Raw genomic sequence first — 15,734 nt, forward strand, 5'->3', positions numbered from 1 at the left:
CAATTTATTTTACTTATGGTTTTTTCTTTTTATTCTTTTTAATGAAGCAGAAGGTTCTTGAAATAATTTGCCTACTTTTAGCTTTAAACTATATATATTGTACTTTTTTGAGTACAGGAATCACCTGAAGGCAGGAAAATGTTGGAGTTCCGGAAGTCTCTACCATCATTTATGGAAAAGCAAGGTTTACTTCAAGCTATAGCACACAATCAGGTATGCTTGCTAATTGTGTTTCATTATATATGTGCCAGGTTAGCTATCACATCTTTAGTACTCTGAACTTTGAAAACCAAACACTGTATGGACTATCCATAATCCCACAAGGTTTTTAGGACATCATTATAAAAAATAAACAGATAAGAACTGAAGATTGAAACTGGACTTTGACACTTAGTATTTTAGTTAGATTTTAATGATCTAAAATCTAGATCAATTAGATCTTTGTCTACCATACAGGCATTACCTGCAGCTGAAAAGTAGGTAAACTTAAGCTGAATTGGACTGAACCAACACTTAAAATACACTAATAGGTCCTTGAAATCAGCACTACACCCTGTGGAAAAATTTGCAATGAAAGGCATATCAAAATTAGATCACATTTTTCTTTTTTGGTATTTAAATTTGTTTTATTGGTCTTTTCATGCCCTTTATAGAACATTTTTTTAAATTGATTTATAATCTTTCCTTTGTCCTTTTGCTTGAATGATTAGGTTGGTATTTTTATCTGACTTAAAATTAATAGATGCTATGCACTCAATATAATTTTTCAAAATGATGGGAAGGCTTGAGATGAGCAGTAGGTTGGTTTTAACAGCTCTACAACCTTATAATTATGCCATTTTATTGAATTTTACTCAGTGAAATTCAACCTGTCCTTATTCAATCCGATCTAGTAATTTTCAGATCAAACATGTTATCACTGTCTATGGTTTTAACTATGAATGAACTGAATGTATGAATTCAGTTGAGGTTACGTATTCATAATTGATACCTTATTTGATGAATAATAATCTAGGTGATAGTTATATCTGGAGAGACTGGCTGTGGTAAAACCACTCAAATTCCTCAATATGTATTAGAATCACAGATAGAGTCTGGCCGTGGAGCATTTTGTAACATTATTTGCACCCAGCCTCGAAGGATATCAGCCATGGCAGTGTCGGAGAGAGTGTCAGCCGAGCGTGGAGAGCCTCTTGGTGAAACAGTAAGCTCTGCTTTTCTGGAAATGAACCAAAACTCAGATACATGTAATTGTAAAGAAAACTTAGATGCACATTTATTATGAAGAAAATATAAGATTCATAAACTACTCTTTTTGCTTTTGAATGGGATTTTAAAATTGGGAATATCTTTGTTCTTGCTGCTATACCACAACAGAGGTTTTTTGATAGGTGGGCTTCAAAGTTCGATTAGAAGGAATGAAAGGGAAAAACACCCATCTTCTATTTTGCACCAGTGGTATATTACTTAGAAGGTTGCTGAGTGATCGTAATCTGAATGGTATAACCCATGTTTTTGTCGATGAAATTCATGAAAGAGGCATGAATGAAGGTAGTTTCCTGACTGACAATCTAATATCAGTTAATGATATAATGCCAAAGAAGTATTTAAGAAGACTTATGCTTTTGGTGGTTGGTTTGTGTTTGTCTCAGACTTCTTATTGATTGTGCTAAAGGATCTGCTTCCACGGCGTAGGGATTTAAGGTTGGTTTTAATGAGTGCCACCTTGAATGCTGAGCTGTTTTCAAATTATTTTGGAGGTGCTCCTACATTTCGGATTCCGGTAAGATGATCCACTAGTTTGTAGTTGAGCTTTTATTTGTGTTGGCAGTTGAACTTCAATTACTCCAAATGATAGAAGCTCGTGTATAGGCAATTAAATGTTTAGTAATGTTGACATTCACATTGTTGTATGCTAGGCATGGTACGGTAGTGATTGGGTGGATGAGTGTGCACATGCAGTTTGTATGTTCAAATTTGTGCTTGATCTTTAATGCATTTAAGACATTTTTTAAGCTGCTATATAAGAAGAATGAAGTAAATCACTAGAATAATCAAATAGGTTGCATTCAGTAAGGTTTCTGTAGTTCCTTTTCCTTTTAACAATGTTTTCTAGCTTCTATGACTCCAGTTTCTCTGATGATAATTGATGAAAGAAAAGGAAAAAAAGAAACAAATTGCTGAAAATGTATTTGTTAAGTTTATTAGATACTAAATAATATACTTGCAATGAGTCAACCATTTCATGCAATACATGATGCTCTTTTATTGTGAGTTTTTTTTTTTTTTTCTGTTTTTTGTAATATTTGTTCATAGAACGAGGTCGTTTCAATTGTTTTGTTTTCATTGCCCAGGGTTTCACCTATCCTGTTAGAGCTCACTTTTTAGAAGATGTGTTGGAAATGACTGGATACAAGTTGACTTCCTTCAACCAAATTGATGATTATGGTCAAGAGAAACTGTGGAAAACACAAAAGCAATTGGCACCACGGAAGAGGAAAAATCAGATCACTTCTCTTGTTGAGGTGTGCTGCAACCTTAAACATTTGGCCTTTAATATGTATAAGTTCAATTGATGCTTAAGAAACTCTCTTCATGATTTTTCTGTGCGTTTGTGCAATCTTGGAAGATAGAAATGTTTAGTCTGAAAATGTACTGGAAAATGTTTAGTAGACATTCAATTGATATTAGATCCTATTACCATGTCGGTCAACAACAAATGAGTGGTTTGGGTTGGGATGTTTTCATTCTCTTGTACATTTAACTTATTGATGTGATATAATAGTCACCATTCTCTTCTTAACTTATTAATGTGATAGCAAAGTTACCATTCTCTTCATTCTGGTTTCGTTTCCTCATCTATATTTCAATGCATTGGGCGGCTGGGAAGGAGATGGAAAAATCGAATAAAGATTAAGGAAGATAGAAAGATATTGTATATCCTCCCACTTGAAAGGATTAATCTGAAAGAAAGAGGATTTTTATTCAGTTGGTTTATTTTAAATAGTACATTAGCCTCTATACCTAGCCAATTCTAACCCTAAAGTAATAATTACAAAGAGATCTCTTGAACCTTCTAATAACTTCAACTTCTTACATTTTCTAGTAATACACTTAATATCCTATTAACAAGATTCCCAATTATTGCTTATTTTGCTGCCGAAACAAAATTTTATTCTCAATCTTCCCACCAATATTTTTTATCACAACAGTGATGACATAGAGTGTTTATATTTTCAATTGCATCTATGTTTAACTTCTGTGTTGCCCAAAATAATGTAGATGTTCTTTTTTATTGGCCTGAGATTGACTTTCCACGCAGTATATTGATCTATTTATAATCAAAAGGGTTACATAGGTGATAAATAGCTTCAGCTATTTTCAAGAGAACAATTAAATTATCACAACTTTATAAGATACATTGAACGTGGTTAACTACCAGGAAAATAACAAACATTGATTGTCCTATTTCCAACACTAAGTGGTGACTTTTATGCAAGACGTTCTTTGTTTGTCTTAGAAACTGAAACTGAATTATGTTGAAAAAATTAACTTTTGATTTTCATACTGTTGAACAGGATGCTCTTTCAAAATCAAGCTTTGAGAACTACAGCTCCAGGGCACGTGATTCAGTGGCATCTTGGGCACCTGACTGCATAGGGTTCAATCTCATTGAGGCTGTTCTATGCCATATATGTCGTAAGGAACGTCCAGGTGCTGTCTTAGTGTTTATGACCGGATGGGAGGATATAAGTTCTCTAAGAGATCAACTTAAAGCACATCCTCTTTTAGGAGATCCCAATAGGATTCTACTTCTAACATGTCATGGTTCAATGGCAACTTCAGAACAGGTTGATTATTTCCTTTGTTGGATCCTTTGGGTTTGCTATTACATCTCCATTTACTCATGATTTATATTCACACAAAAAATCATTTTATGCCACTCAATTTATAACTGAATTTTATAATATAGAAAATAAAATATTACATCAACATTAAATAGCTGAAAAAAAAGTGAAAATTTGTGTAATTTGAAGATGGAAGAGCGGTAGTCTAAACACATTTTAATGAAGGGAGAGCAGGCGTTTCACTTGAGGGAAGAGAGGGAGTCACGTTGAGGAAGTTTTTCCCAGTTATAAAAGGGAGGGAGTCACTCTTTTATTTTATCAGTGCACGCCAGTTTTAACAGAGTCATTTTTTTCCCAGTGCAACAAGGGCTGTTTCTAGAGGCACCTTTTTTTGTGTTATTCTTTGGGTGCAGTAACAGTTTTAAGTAATTGGGCTTAAATGGGCACTTTTTAGGTTAGAAAACAATTTCAACCCATTAAGAAAAACCCTAGAGCTGTTTCCCACCATCCCTCACGAAGAGTTTCACAGCAAGGCCAGTGTCAAGGCTGCCATTGACAGGCAAGTTGATGCCATGAGAGTCACTGCTGCGAGGTGCCGCCAATAGAGGCGCTATTGTCAAGAGAGGCGCGTTGCCGATAGAAGCACTGTTGTCAAGAGAAGCACTGCCGTGAGCTCTGTCAGCTTCTCCCTCGCCACTGGGAGGGAGTGCATTGTGAGAATTGCCAGTCCTACACAAGTTGCGATTTACAACGGCAATCCACTACAATTTGTGAAGATCTCGAGTTTTAACTGAAGCGAGATAGGAGACGGAGTAGAATATCATAGACTCTTACGATCTTACATTCTGGATTGTGATTTTGACTACCATGTTGTTAGGGAAGAATGATATCATTGATTGAACGAAAAATGTATACAGCAAACAATATTAATCTCTTCTCCAGGCATTTCTCATTTGCCCTTCAGAAATGATTTCTCTCTTCATGCATAAGTATCAAACCCACTCTAATCTAGTGTCCCGTTTTCTATAACCATTCTAACACTATGGACTAATTGACTGTCAACTGCCCTTATTCAGCTCTCATTATTCTAACAGTTTTTGGATAGATAATAAATTGTATTAAGGAAAAAAGAGAAAGTAGATTAGGAGGAGGCTTGACAGGAAGAAAACAGCAAACATAAATGAATAGGGATCCACTTATCATTTTGTATCTTGTTATATGATAGGCATATCACATTATTAGAATTTCTGGGTTCAAAAACAAGTCTTGTAATGTATGTTTCTGGGAATGCCTTCTTAGACCCTGTCATTAATTTGCAATTCATTTTTCTTGCTCTCTTATTTATAAAGTTATCTGTTTTCATGTACTTTTTTCTTATTGTTGGAAGAGAGAAACTGAAAAGTTATATGATGAATTCTGTGTGTTTAAATTACAACTGAAGCATTCAATTTATTGGGAAGAGAATATAATGACGGAATATTCAGTTACTCTATTTTATACCATTAACATAAATATAGAATCAATCAAATTGATGATAAATTAATTGATGGTAGATAGTACTGAGGTTTATGATGATAATAGAATATTTATCTCATGTTCTGTTTGTAAGTGCATTTTACTGATAATTGAGTATCCTTTTTCCCTGTTGATTTCATTCTGTCACGTCTAGAGTTAAATTATTTAAAATCCTGCATTATGTATTCTTTGTAGAAACTCATATTTGAGAAACCACCTCCAAATATAAGGAAAGTAATACTTGCTACAAATATGGCTGAGGCAAGTATAACAATCAATGACATAGTTTTTGTGGTCGATTGTGGAAAAGCAAAAGAGACCACATATGATGCTTTGAATAACACACCTTGTCTTCTACCTTCTTGGATATCACAAGCATCTGCACGTCAGGCAAGTATCTACATCTCTTGAGTATTCACTGTTGTTGCTTTTTGTTAGGATATTTATCCTATTTTATCATCATTATAGTGTGTCAAGAGTTACCCTATTTATCATGATTATATTGTGTCTAGGATTATCCTATTTATCATGATTATATTGTGTCTAGGATTACCCTATTTATCATGATTATATTGTGTCTAGGATTACCCTATTTATCATGATTATATTGTGTCTAGAGTTACCTTATTTATCATGTATTTGTGTATCAATTTATTCTTATAAATAGAAGATTGTGAGAGGGATCAATTAAGCCCTCAAGAATTATTTCTTTTCACTCTTAAGTTGGTATCAGAGCGGGTCGATCCCGCTCTGGTTTCTGTCTCGTAATATATATCTGTCCGGCGCCACAGTTCTTCGTCGCCCGCCGCTGCCCGCCGTCGGCCACCGTCAACCGCCGGCCACCGTCGCCGCCGCCGGCCACCGTCGCCGTTGCCGACCACCGTCGTCCATCACTGTCACAGTTTCCTTCGTCTAAACCCTTAGGGTTTTCTTGTTCCTCGCTAGTACTATTTGTCTTCTTCAGAGATGGCGTCTGGCAGTACTCTTTCCTTCTCTGGAAGTCCATCAATTACCTCCGAGAAGCTAAATGGAAAAAATTATCAATGTGGTTCCTTGGCCAAGGGCATTATGACCACCTTGAGCGAGATGGAAGCCATGTGCCTACTGAAAAAGCTGATCAGTGGAAACAAGCAGATTTCCAGTTGTGTACCCTGTTATGGCAATCAGTGGAACCGAAACTTCTTGTATCTTTGAGGGCTTTCAAAACTTGTCACTCCTTTTGGAAGAAAGCCCAAAGCATTTATGCCAACGATATTCAACGTCTCTATGACACTACGAACAAGCTTGCATCTCTTAAAATGGCTGACCATGATATGGTGTCGTTCATGGCTGAAGCCCAATCTGCTGTCGAAGAACTTAGGATGTTTTTGGAAGTAGATCCATTAGAGGATATCAAAAAAGAAACTAGACAAATTTTACATGGTGTTGATCCTTCGTGCCCTACATCCCGATTTTGATCATCTCAGAGATCAACTTCTAACTAGTCATGAGGTCCCCTCTATGGAAACATTGACCACTCGCCTTCTGCGTGTCCCGGTATCTCAAACTCAAGAAACGCATGAACTAGTGGAACCATCTGTCATGGTTGCCACACGAGGAAGAGGAAGACGTGACACTAGAGGAGGAGGAGGAGGAGGTCAGGGACGTACTCAATGCACATATTGTAAAAGGATGGGTCATAGTCAAGAGAATTGCTACTCCTTACATGGTTTCCCTTCCAAAACCGCCAATATTTCGAAGACTGAAACTTCCACTTCGAAAACTGAAACCTCCACTTCTATGTTTTCTGAGGATGAATATCAAGAGTATTTAAGGTTAAAGTCTAACAGCTTGGCACAACCATCTCAATCTCCCAATACATCAACAGCCTGCGTTTCTCAATCTATGGAATGTCAAAATTCATGGGTAATTGACTCAGGTGCTTCTGATCACATTTCTGGTAATACCTCTTTGTTCTCATCTATTTCCTTTCGAGAAAAACCTCATTTCATAACCCTTGCAAATGGATCTAAAACTTCTTCCAAAGGAGTCGGTCATGTTTCTTTGTCTCCCTCCCTCAATCTCAACTCAGTCCTTTTTGTCCCTAATTGTCCTTTTAATTTAATTTCCTTAAGCCAGTTGACTAAAATGTTAAATTGTTCAATAACCTTTGATCATAAATCTTTTGTTATACAGGAGCGTGGTTCGGGGAGACAGATTGGAGAAGGATATGAAGCTGGCGGATTATACCATTTTGGATCTCGTCCAAGGGTGTCTTGTGTTGCTGCTCCTAATCCTAAAGTGCTACATGATCGACTTGGCCATCCTCATTTGTCCAAATTAAAAAAGATGTGTCCTGAACTTAGTGGTCTCCAAACCTTAGAATGTGAGTCATGTCAATTAGGAAAACATGTTAGATCTTCCTTTCCTAAAAGGTCTCAATCAATATGTAATTCTAGTTTTTCCATCATCCATTCTGATATATGGGGACCTAGTCGTATCTCCTCCTTTGGTTTTAGATATTTTGTTACCTTTATTGATGAATATTCAAGATGTACTTGGGTTTATCTTATGAAAAATCGTTCTGAATTGTTAGCTATCTTTACCTCCTTTTTGAATGAAATCAAGAATCAATTTGGTCAAGTAATCAAAATATTAAGAACTGATAATGCAAAAGAGTATTTCTCATCCTCCTTTTCTGCCATCTTGAGTTCCCATGGTATCTTACATCAGTCTACTTGTCCTCATACACCACAACAAAATGGTATAGCAGAACGAAAAAATAGACACTTGGTTGAAACTGCTCGTACCCTTTTGCTTGGTGCCCATATTCCTGTCCATCACTGGGGGATGCCATCTTAACTGCATGTTATCTTATTAATAGGATGCCCTCCTCCTCTCTTGATAATAAAGTCCCTTTCTCCATTTTGTTTCCTAATGATCCTCTCTTTCATACATCTCCCCGAGTGTTTGGCTGTGTATGTTTTGTTCATGACATGTCTCCAGGTCTAGACAAACTCTCCGCTCGCGCTCTCAAATGTGTCTTCTTAGGCTATTCTCGACTTCAAAAAGGATATCGGTGTTACTCTCCTGAAACTAAGAAGTATTACATGTCTGCCAATGTCACATTCTTTGAACAGACTCCTTACTTCTCTCCATCTGTTCAGGATGTTTCTATCCTCCAGCAAGTCCTTCCTATTCCAATGGCTGAGTCGAATAGCTCCACTGTCTCTGTCATTCCAAGTCTTGATCACAATCCTTCTACACCTGTTTCTCCACATACTGAGATCATCCCACACAGGGCCTCAATGGATAGTCCACCTCCCCAAGACAATGGTGAATCTCCTACTTCAGATTCTTCTCCCTCGTCACCTCCTCCCACGCCTCCTGGTGCAAATGATTCAGCATGGCCTATTGCCCTCAGAAAAGGTACTCGTTCCACTCGGAACCCTCATCCCATTTATAATTTTCTAAGCTATCATCGATTGTCGCCCTCCTATTTTTCTCTTTTATCCTCAGTGTCCTCTGTTGTTATACCCAAGAATGTGAAAGAAGCACTTGATCATCCTGGATGGCGACAAGCTATGATTGCAGAAATGCAGGCTCTTGACCACAGTAATACTTGGGAGCTGGTGCCCCTTCCCCCAGGAAAAAAGGCGGTTGGTTGTCGATGGGTGTATGCAGTTAAAGTTGGCCCTGATGGTGAAATTGATCGGCTCAAAGCTCGGCTTGTTGCAAAAGGTTACACTCAGGTTTATGGTCTTGATTATTGTGACACTTTCTCTCCTGTTGCCAAGATGACTACTATTCGTCTCTTCTTTGCCATGGCAGCCATTCGTCACTGGCCACTTCATCAATTGGATATCAAGAATGCCTTCCTACATGGTGATCTTGAGGAAGAAGTTTATATGGAGCAACCTCCTGGGTTTGTTGCTCAGGGGGAGTCTGGTATGGTATGCAAATTGCATCGATCTCTATATGGCCTCAAGCAATCCCCACGTGCTTGGTTTGGAAAGTTTAGCTCCATTGTTCAAAAATTTGGGCTAAAACGCAGTGAAGCAGACCATTCAGTTTTTTATTGTCATTCTTCTTTCGGGAAATGTGTTTACTTAATAGTATATGTTGATGATATTGTCATTACAGGAAATGATGCTGTTGGAATATCTCAACTAAAAGAGTACTTGTGTAGACATTTTCAAACCAAGGATCTTGGAAGTCTCAAATACTTCTTAGGCATTGAAGTAGCGCAATCAAAAGATGGAGTTGTAATCTCCCAAAGGAAGTATGCTCTTGATATATTACAAGAAACAGGCATGATTGATTGTAGACCGGTAGACAGTCCCATGGACCCAAACCAGAAATTAAGGACAAAAGAAGGTGAATTATTCTCCGATCCAGAGAGGTATAGGAGGCTGGTTGGCAAACTGATTTATCTCACTATTACAAGGCCAGATCTATCCTTTGCAGTTGGAGTGGTTAGTCAGTTCATGCAGGCTCCATGTGTTGACCATTGGAATGCTCTCATTCGCATTCTAAGGTATGTAAAGAAGGCTCCCGGGCAAGGATTGTTATATGAAGATAAAGGAAGCATTCATGTCTCTGGGTATTGTGATGCAGATTGGGCAGGTTCACCTATTGATAGACGGTCTACAACAGGATATTGTGTTTTTCTGGGAGGAAACATTATTTCATGGAAAAGTAAGAAACAGAATGTAGTAGCTCGATCAACCGCGGAAGCCGAGTATAGGGCAATGGCATCATTAACATGTGAACTTATATGGGTGAAACAATTCCTTCAAGAGCTTAAATTTTGTGACATCCATACTATGAAGATGTATTGCGACAATCAAGCTGCTCTCCACATTGCATCAAATCCAGTGTTTCACGAGAGGACTAAACATATAGAAATTGATTGTCATTTTGTTCGTGAAAAGTTGTTGACCAAAGAAATATGTACTGAGTTTATTGGGTCAAACGATCAACTCGCAGATGTATTGACTAAGTCATTAAGGGGGCCTCGGATTGAGTTTATTTGTTCCAAGCTTGGTGTATACAATTTGTATGCTCCAGCTTGAGGGGGAGTGTTAGGATATTTATCCTATTTTATCATCATTATAGTGTGTCAAGAGTTACCCTATTTATCATGATTATATTGTGTCTAGGATTACCCTATTTATCATGATTATATTGTGTCTAGGATTACCCTATTTATCATGATTATATTGTGTCTAGGATTACCCTATTTATCATGATTATATTGTGTCTAGAGTTACCTTATTTATCATGTATTTGTGTATCAATTTATTCTTATAAATAGAAGATTGTGAGAGGGATCAATTAAGCCCTCAAGAATTATTTCTTTTCACTCTTAAGTCTTTTGTTTTAACTTTTGTAGTATTCGTGCTGCTACTGATGCTCCATCCCTTTTGTATTTACCTTTAGGAGCCTGGTTATCTAATATTTTTCTTGGTAAATGTTTATATGTTGCTTATGTGAAAATAATACAGCCTTTGGTGGAGGAAGTTAATAAAGTGCAGAGTGATGTTAGGAGAGGGTGAAGAAATGGGGTTAATAAACCTAACTGTAAATTTGAAGATCAATAAAAATCATCCAGCCTGAAGTTAGTTATTCTGTTTCTTGTGTCCCTTCTTACTTCCTGCTGAGTTGTATTTTCATTAGACCCATCTACCCTTGCAGTAACTAACCCTGCTGAGCTACCTAGGAGACATGGACATTGTACATAATGAACTAATAGAAAGCTCTACCTAAAATGTTCTTTCCCCCTCAAACTCGGTGGTAGCTGAGAAGATCTAAGTACCCCGAGTTTGTCTTAAAGTGGAGTAAACTGAGGCTTGCCAAAGGCTCGGTATGAATGGCAGCAGTCTGTTCCTGAGCAAGAACTTAGGAAAGAATGAGTGGCTTGTTAAGAACCTTTAATCAGACAAAAACAAAAGGCTAATTCCATGCTTTTGGTCCGATAATGAAGAACTGAATTATGGCTTAAAGCAACAATGCTTCAATTGTCATGGGTAGATGGCCGGAGTAGGAAGCTGAATTTGGGGTCCTTGCAGAAGCGACTAGACCCAATGGACCTTATGTCATCAACATGGGAGGCCCAATCAGCATGGCAAAATGTTTGCAGAGTGAGAGGAAGACTAGTTAAAGCAGGCTGCAAGGCAAGACTGAGGGCAAGCGTAATACCAGGAAGATATCTAAGAATCCATTTGACGAAGAGTTTAAGGGCTGTGCTATCAATTGGTAGATCTTATTTACTACATAGCCTAGCTGTTGCTGAGTGATAGCCATGCAATCAGCAGCACCTGCAATGGACTCGTAGGTGACAGGATCATCAAGATAATCTGAACCACATATGACAACAACTTCCAGTTGCTGGGAGGGGATTAGATATGTTCTTCGCACAGGCCATATATCTTCTCTCTGCAGAAAATCCTTGCTATATTTAGACTCTAAAGTAGAAGCCTTTTTGGGTTGTGACACTTAGAGTATAAGTGATGAACTTACACTACACTTTTAGATTGAAAATGATCTTATCTTGAAACTGCCATGAGTGTTAGCAATCAATATGCTTGGATGAAGACATCAAAGATGTCACAAGGCCAATAGATCTGACCTAAGAGGTCTAATTTGAGGATGTGAAGGGGTGATCAAAATCCATGGAAATGGTGTCAGGACTGGATTACATTAAAATTCAGAGATTTACAGAGGTTGAGAGAAATTTAGTAAACTGAAAAGTTTGCTAGTGAAGTTTTGAATCTAAACTATAAGAGCGGGTTTATAGTACATAGAGAATTGATACTGTTATTACCAAAAAACAACGGCTGGTAGTAACTATGTTAGGACCTGGAGGGTTTATGAAAGGAGAAAGATAGTAGAGAAATAAAGATGAGTACTTAACTGTTGAGCAGTTAAGGGGGCGGGAAAAGGTCTATAAAAAGGACCTCTTTTGTAGTTACAAGTAGACAGTTTTTACCTTTGAGTTTGTAGACCTGTTCAGACCTGGTGGAGGAGGTTAAGCTCTTAGATTTTCCTAGTTCTATTCTTGATTCTTTGATGTGAATACAGTTCAATTCATTATCATTTCTTGTTGTGAGTTTTACTCAGGTGTGTGAGTGAGTTAGAAAGTTAGGATTCTTACCTAGATTCCTAACAAACTAACTCTGCTAAGCTGACGAATTACCAAGAGTTCAAATACATTTTATATAATGAACTTGTTAGAATAATTACATCTATGTATCATCATTAAGCCTGCTTAAGGTGTAGTGTGCTAGTCTTTATGAGTTGTATCTATAGTAGTACCTAGTTCTACACCTAGGTGTCTAGGGAAGTCCCTTAATCTTCCATGTACTTTTGTATGAGTTCTTTATTATAAATAGAAGATAGTGAGAGGGATCAATTAAGCCCTCTAGAAATATATTTTCCAGTTTCAATCTCAAGTGAACTAATAAAAGCTGTATGTATACTATCAGAAATTGTTTGCTGAAAAACATAGAAAAGAAGAAATGTCAAGTGAGGTTTCTTAACACAGCTGTCAGTACTCCTGTATGTGCAATTAACTCCAGAAGAAGAATTTTTCGTGATGTGATTCAGAAAATCAGATTCCAGCTAGGAAAAATTCGTTTGTAAAAGCATATTTTTTGGTAAAGATCAAATTTCAGATTAACCAACAATTTAAGACACATTTATTAGTGAAATTATGGGCCATCTTGGACAATGAGGGTGAATAATGAGATTCACAAACACTCTTTAGAGGAAATTTAGTTAAAACAGATAGAGGAAAGTGTTGGAGATTACGCATCAACTAGAGATATGACCAAATTATAATATATAAGTGAGTGTATGCTTCACTTTGAAATTTTGTGGTTGAGTTAGGTTTAAAATATACTTTTTAAGATGGTACGAATACCTTTCCTAGCAAAGTTTATTGGACTTATCATGTCACTTACTATTAGGCTGCTATCAATCTACCCATAACTATTTATTTTCATGTTTGTGATGTCTAGGACTTGGTGTGAGAGGGTGTGTTGAAGATCCCACATTGACTACAAATCTAATCAAACTATAGTTTATATAAGTGGGTGAAAACCTCACTTTGCAAGCTGGATTTGTGAGGTTGAATTACCCTTAAAGTCTATTTCTTAGATGGTATCAAAGCTTGTCCTAGTAAAGTTTGTTGGACTTATCATGCTACTTGCTATCTGGCTACAATTAAATCACCCACAAATATTTTGTTCCATGGTCAAGATGTCTAGTCAGTATGTTGGAGATTCCATATTGACTAAAGATATAACCTGATTGATTATAATATATAAATGAGTGTAAATCTCATTTTGTAAGGGAAATATGAGCCTTCAAGAAGAAGTCTTATTGAAGCCACTAGAAATGAACCAAGCCTAACTTGCTCTTGAAAGCTAGCTCAAGATAGAAAGATTGGCTAAGTCTTTTAAGGAGTATTAGCGTATGGCCATTGCTGAAATATAGATCACAACGACATTGTACTGAATACCGTGTGTCAGAATACACAACGGATGAGGTTATATAGTAGGATCATTACATTTATTATGCATGAATGGAGGATATTTTGTTTCCTCTAGAATTAAGATTATATGATTACAATGAACAAAATTATTATTCTGATTCTTAACAGCCATATTCCTATCTAATGTGAAAATCTTAACAAAAGTCTGAAAGTTTATTTGTTTTTGCCATTGTGTGAAATTTATCTTTTAAAAGTCTTCTGGTTAGTATTGAGACATTTGTAGTGGCTTGCTTTTTAGTTGTCTTTTTAGGTTTTGCTTTTTCTTCCTCATAGTCTTGTAGTTTTTGTGAAGGATTTCTTTTCCTGTCTTACTATCGATCTGTTTTCACATTATGTAATGGCCTAGACTGTATGATGTAAGCCTTATTTCTATTACCGCTGAGGTGTGGACTAGGATCTATGTATCAATTCTGACTCAATGGTTTTTTGGATTTTTCGAAAGTCAGCAGGCAAGGCTTCAAGCTAGTTGTCAAGTATTCTGTTGTTGTTTAGACTAGAGAGAATCTCATTAGAGAGAATCTCATTAGTTTTATGTTCCTCAATCTTGCTTCTTAGTTGTGTGTAATAGTCAACCCACATGCCTTTTAGCCAAAGGATTCCTTTAAATATGAATTCCCTCCTTCGCTGACCACTTTTTCCTTGAACCTTGATGTAAGAGCTTTGAGGTGAATTGTCTTTGCTATCATGAGTTGATTGTTGAGAGAGGGCAGGGGTTCTGAATGGAAGTTCAGCCATTAACACATGGGATTGTCTTGAGGAGGAAATAAAGCGAAATTAAATTAAGCTCTTATTCTCATGTCTCTTTAGGTCTTTATATTTTTGCTTTACTATATTTTTGCTGGTTGCAAGATTCATCCTTTTTCTTGTCATTTGTCTTTTTAAATTCTGAAAGTTGGGAATGCTTTTTAAGCTGCATGTTCATAATCATTATTGTTTTTGCTAACAGTCAAACATGCAACTAATTGTGCTATTTTTTGTTTTCCTCTTTGGTTGCAGAGAAGGGGTAGGGCTGGTCGTGTGCAGCCAGGAGAATGCTACCACCTTTACCCCAAATGTGTTTATGAAGCCTTTTCTGAATATCAACTTCCTGAACTACTGAGAACACCTTTGAACTCTCTTTGCTTGCAAATAAAAAGTTTGCAGGTTGAGAGCATTGGAGAGTTCTTATCAGCAGCTTTACAGGCACCGGAGCCACGAACTGTAAGTGCCAATGCTCTTTAGTTATAATGTATATTTGTATTAAATAAATCAAAGTAAATCTTATAAATTTGTAGAGGATAATCCATTTTTATAGATAATTTAAAATGCTTAACGTCTAAATATATTGTTGGGACAGGAAATTTTAAGAGAAATTAAAATTCTAGAAGTTTAAAAGAGTAATTTGATTACATAAAATTATACAATTTCAAATTCTACCTAAAAAGTATCATTTGAAAGTATCTGTATTCTTTTTTCTCTTACATTTATTACTTTTTCTTAATACCCTCTCATATGTCAACTCCTTTGAGGTTGTCTAAATCATGTGTAAAAGTTAGTTAAATTACACCTTCACTAAGTTTTTATACAATGCAAATTTAACCAATCTAATCGTGGAATTTCATGATATTATCTTAAAGATCATGTTTAAAAGTTTTCACACAATTTTAATTTTGGTTAAGTATGTTTTTAGTTTCTGGTTTTTGACATGAAATTGGAAGTTGTCCCTGTTCAAAACTTTGATATATTTTGGTTCTCAAATTTTAAAAATGAATGAATATAGTCCTTTTTTTAACCCAATTATGTTAAATTTTTTTGACATATCAAACATGTTTTATGATAGCATTTAAGTTAGTTAC

General features: G+C 36.4%; 1 protein-coding gene across 1 annotated transcript in view; it reads left to right on the forward strand.

The window, feature by feature from the left end:
- ABO6 (DEA(D/H)-box RNA helicase family protein) overlaps window positions 1-15,734 on the forward strand; it is a 30,235-nt gene that overhangs the window by 2,515 nt on the left and 11,986 nt on the right. The window contains exons 5-12 of the mRNA XM_088098458.1: window positions 118-213; window positions 1,016-1,204; window positions 1,392-1,551; window positions 1,653-1,783; window positions 2,355-2,525; window positions 3,579-3,851; window positions 5,559-5,753; window positions 14,896-15,099. Of these exons, the coding sequence (XP_087954584.1) occupies window positions 118-213; window positions 1,016-1,204; window positions 1,392-1,551; window positions 1,653-1,783; window positions 2,355-2,525; window positions 3,579-3,851; window positions 5,559-5,753; window positions 14,896-15,099 (1,419 nt within the window). The remainder of the gene's footprint in view (window positions 1-117; window positions 214-1,015; window positions 1,205-1,391; window positions 1,552-1,652; window positions 1,784-2,354; window positions 2,526-3,578; window positions 3,852-5,558; window positions 5,754-14,895; window positions 15,100-15,734) is intronic.

This window comes from Vigna umbellata, chromosome 9 (assembly GCF_029865625.1).
Source record: "Vigna umbellata cultivar VRB3 chromosome 9, Vumbellata_1.0, whole genome shotgun sequence".
Taxonomy (NCBI): domain Eukaryota; kingdom Viridiplantae; phylum Streptophyta; class Magnoliopsida; order Fabales; family Fabaceae; genus Vigna; species Vigna umbellata.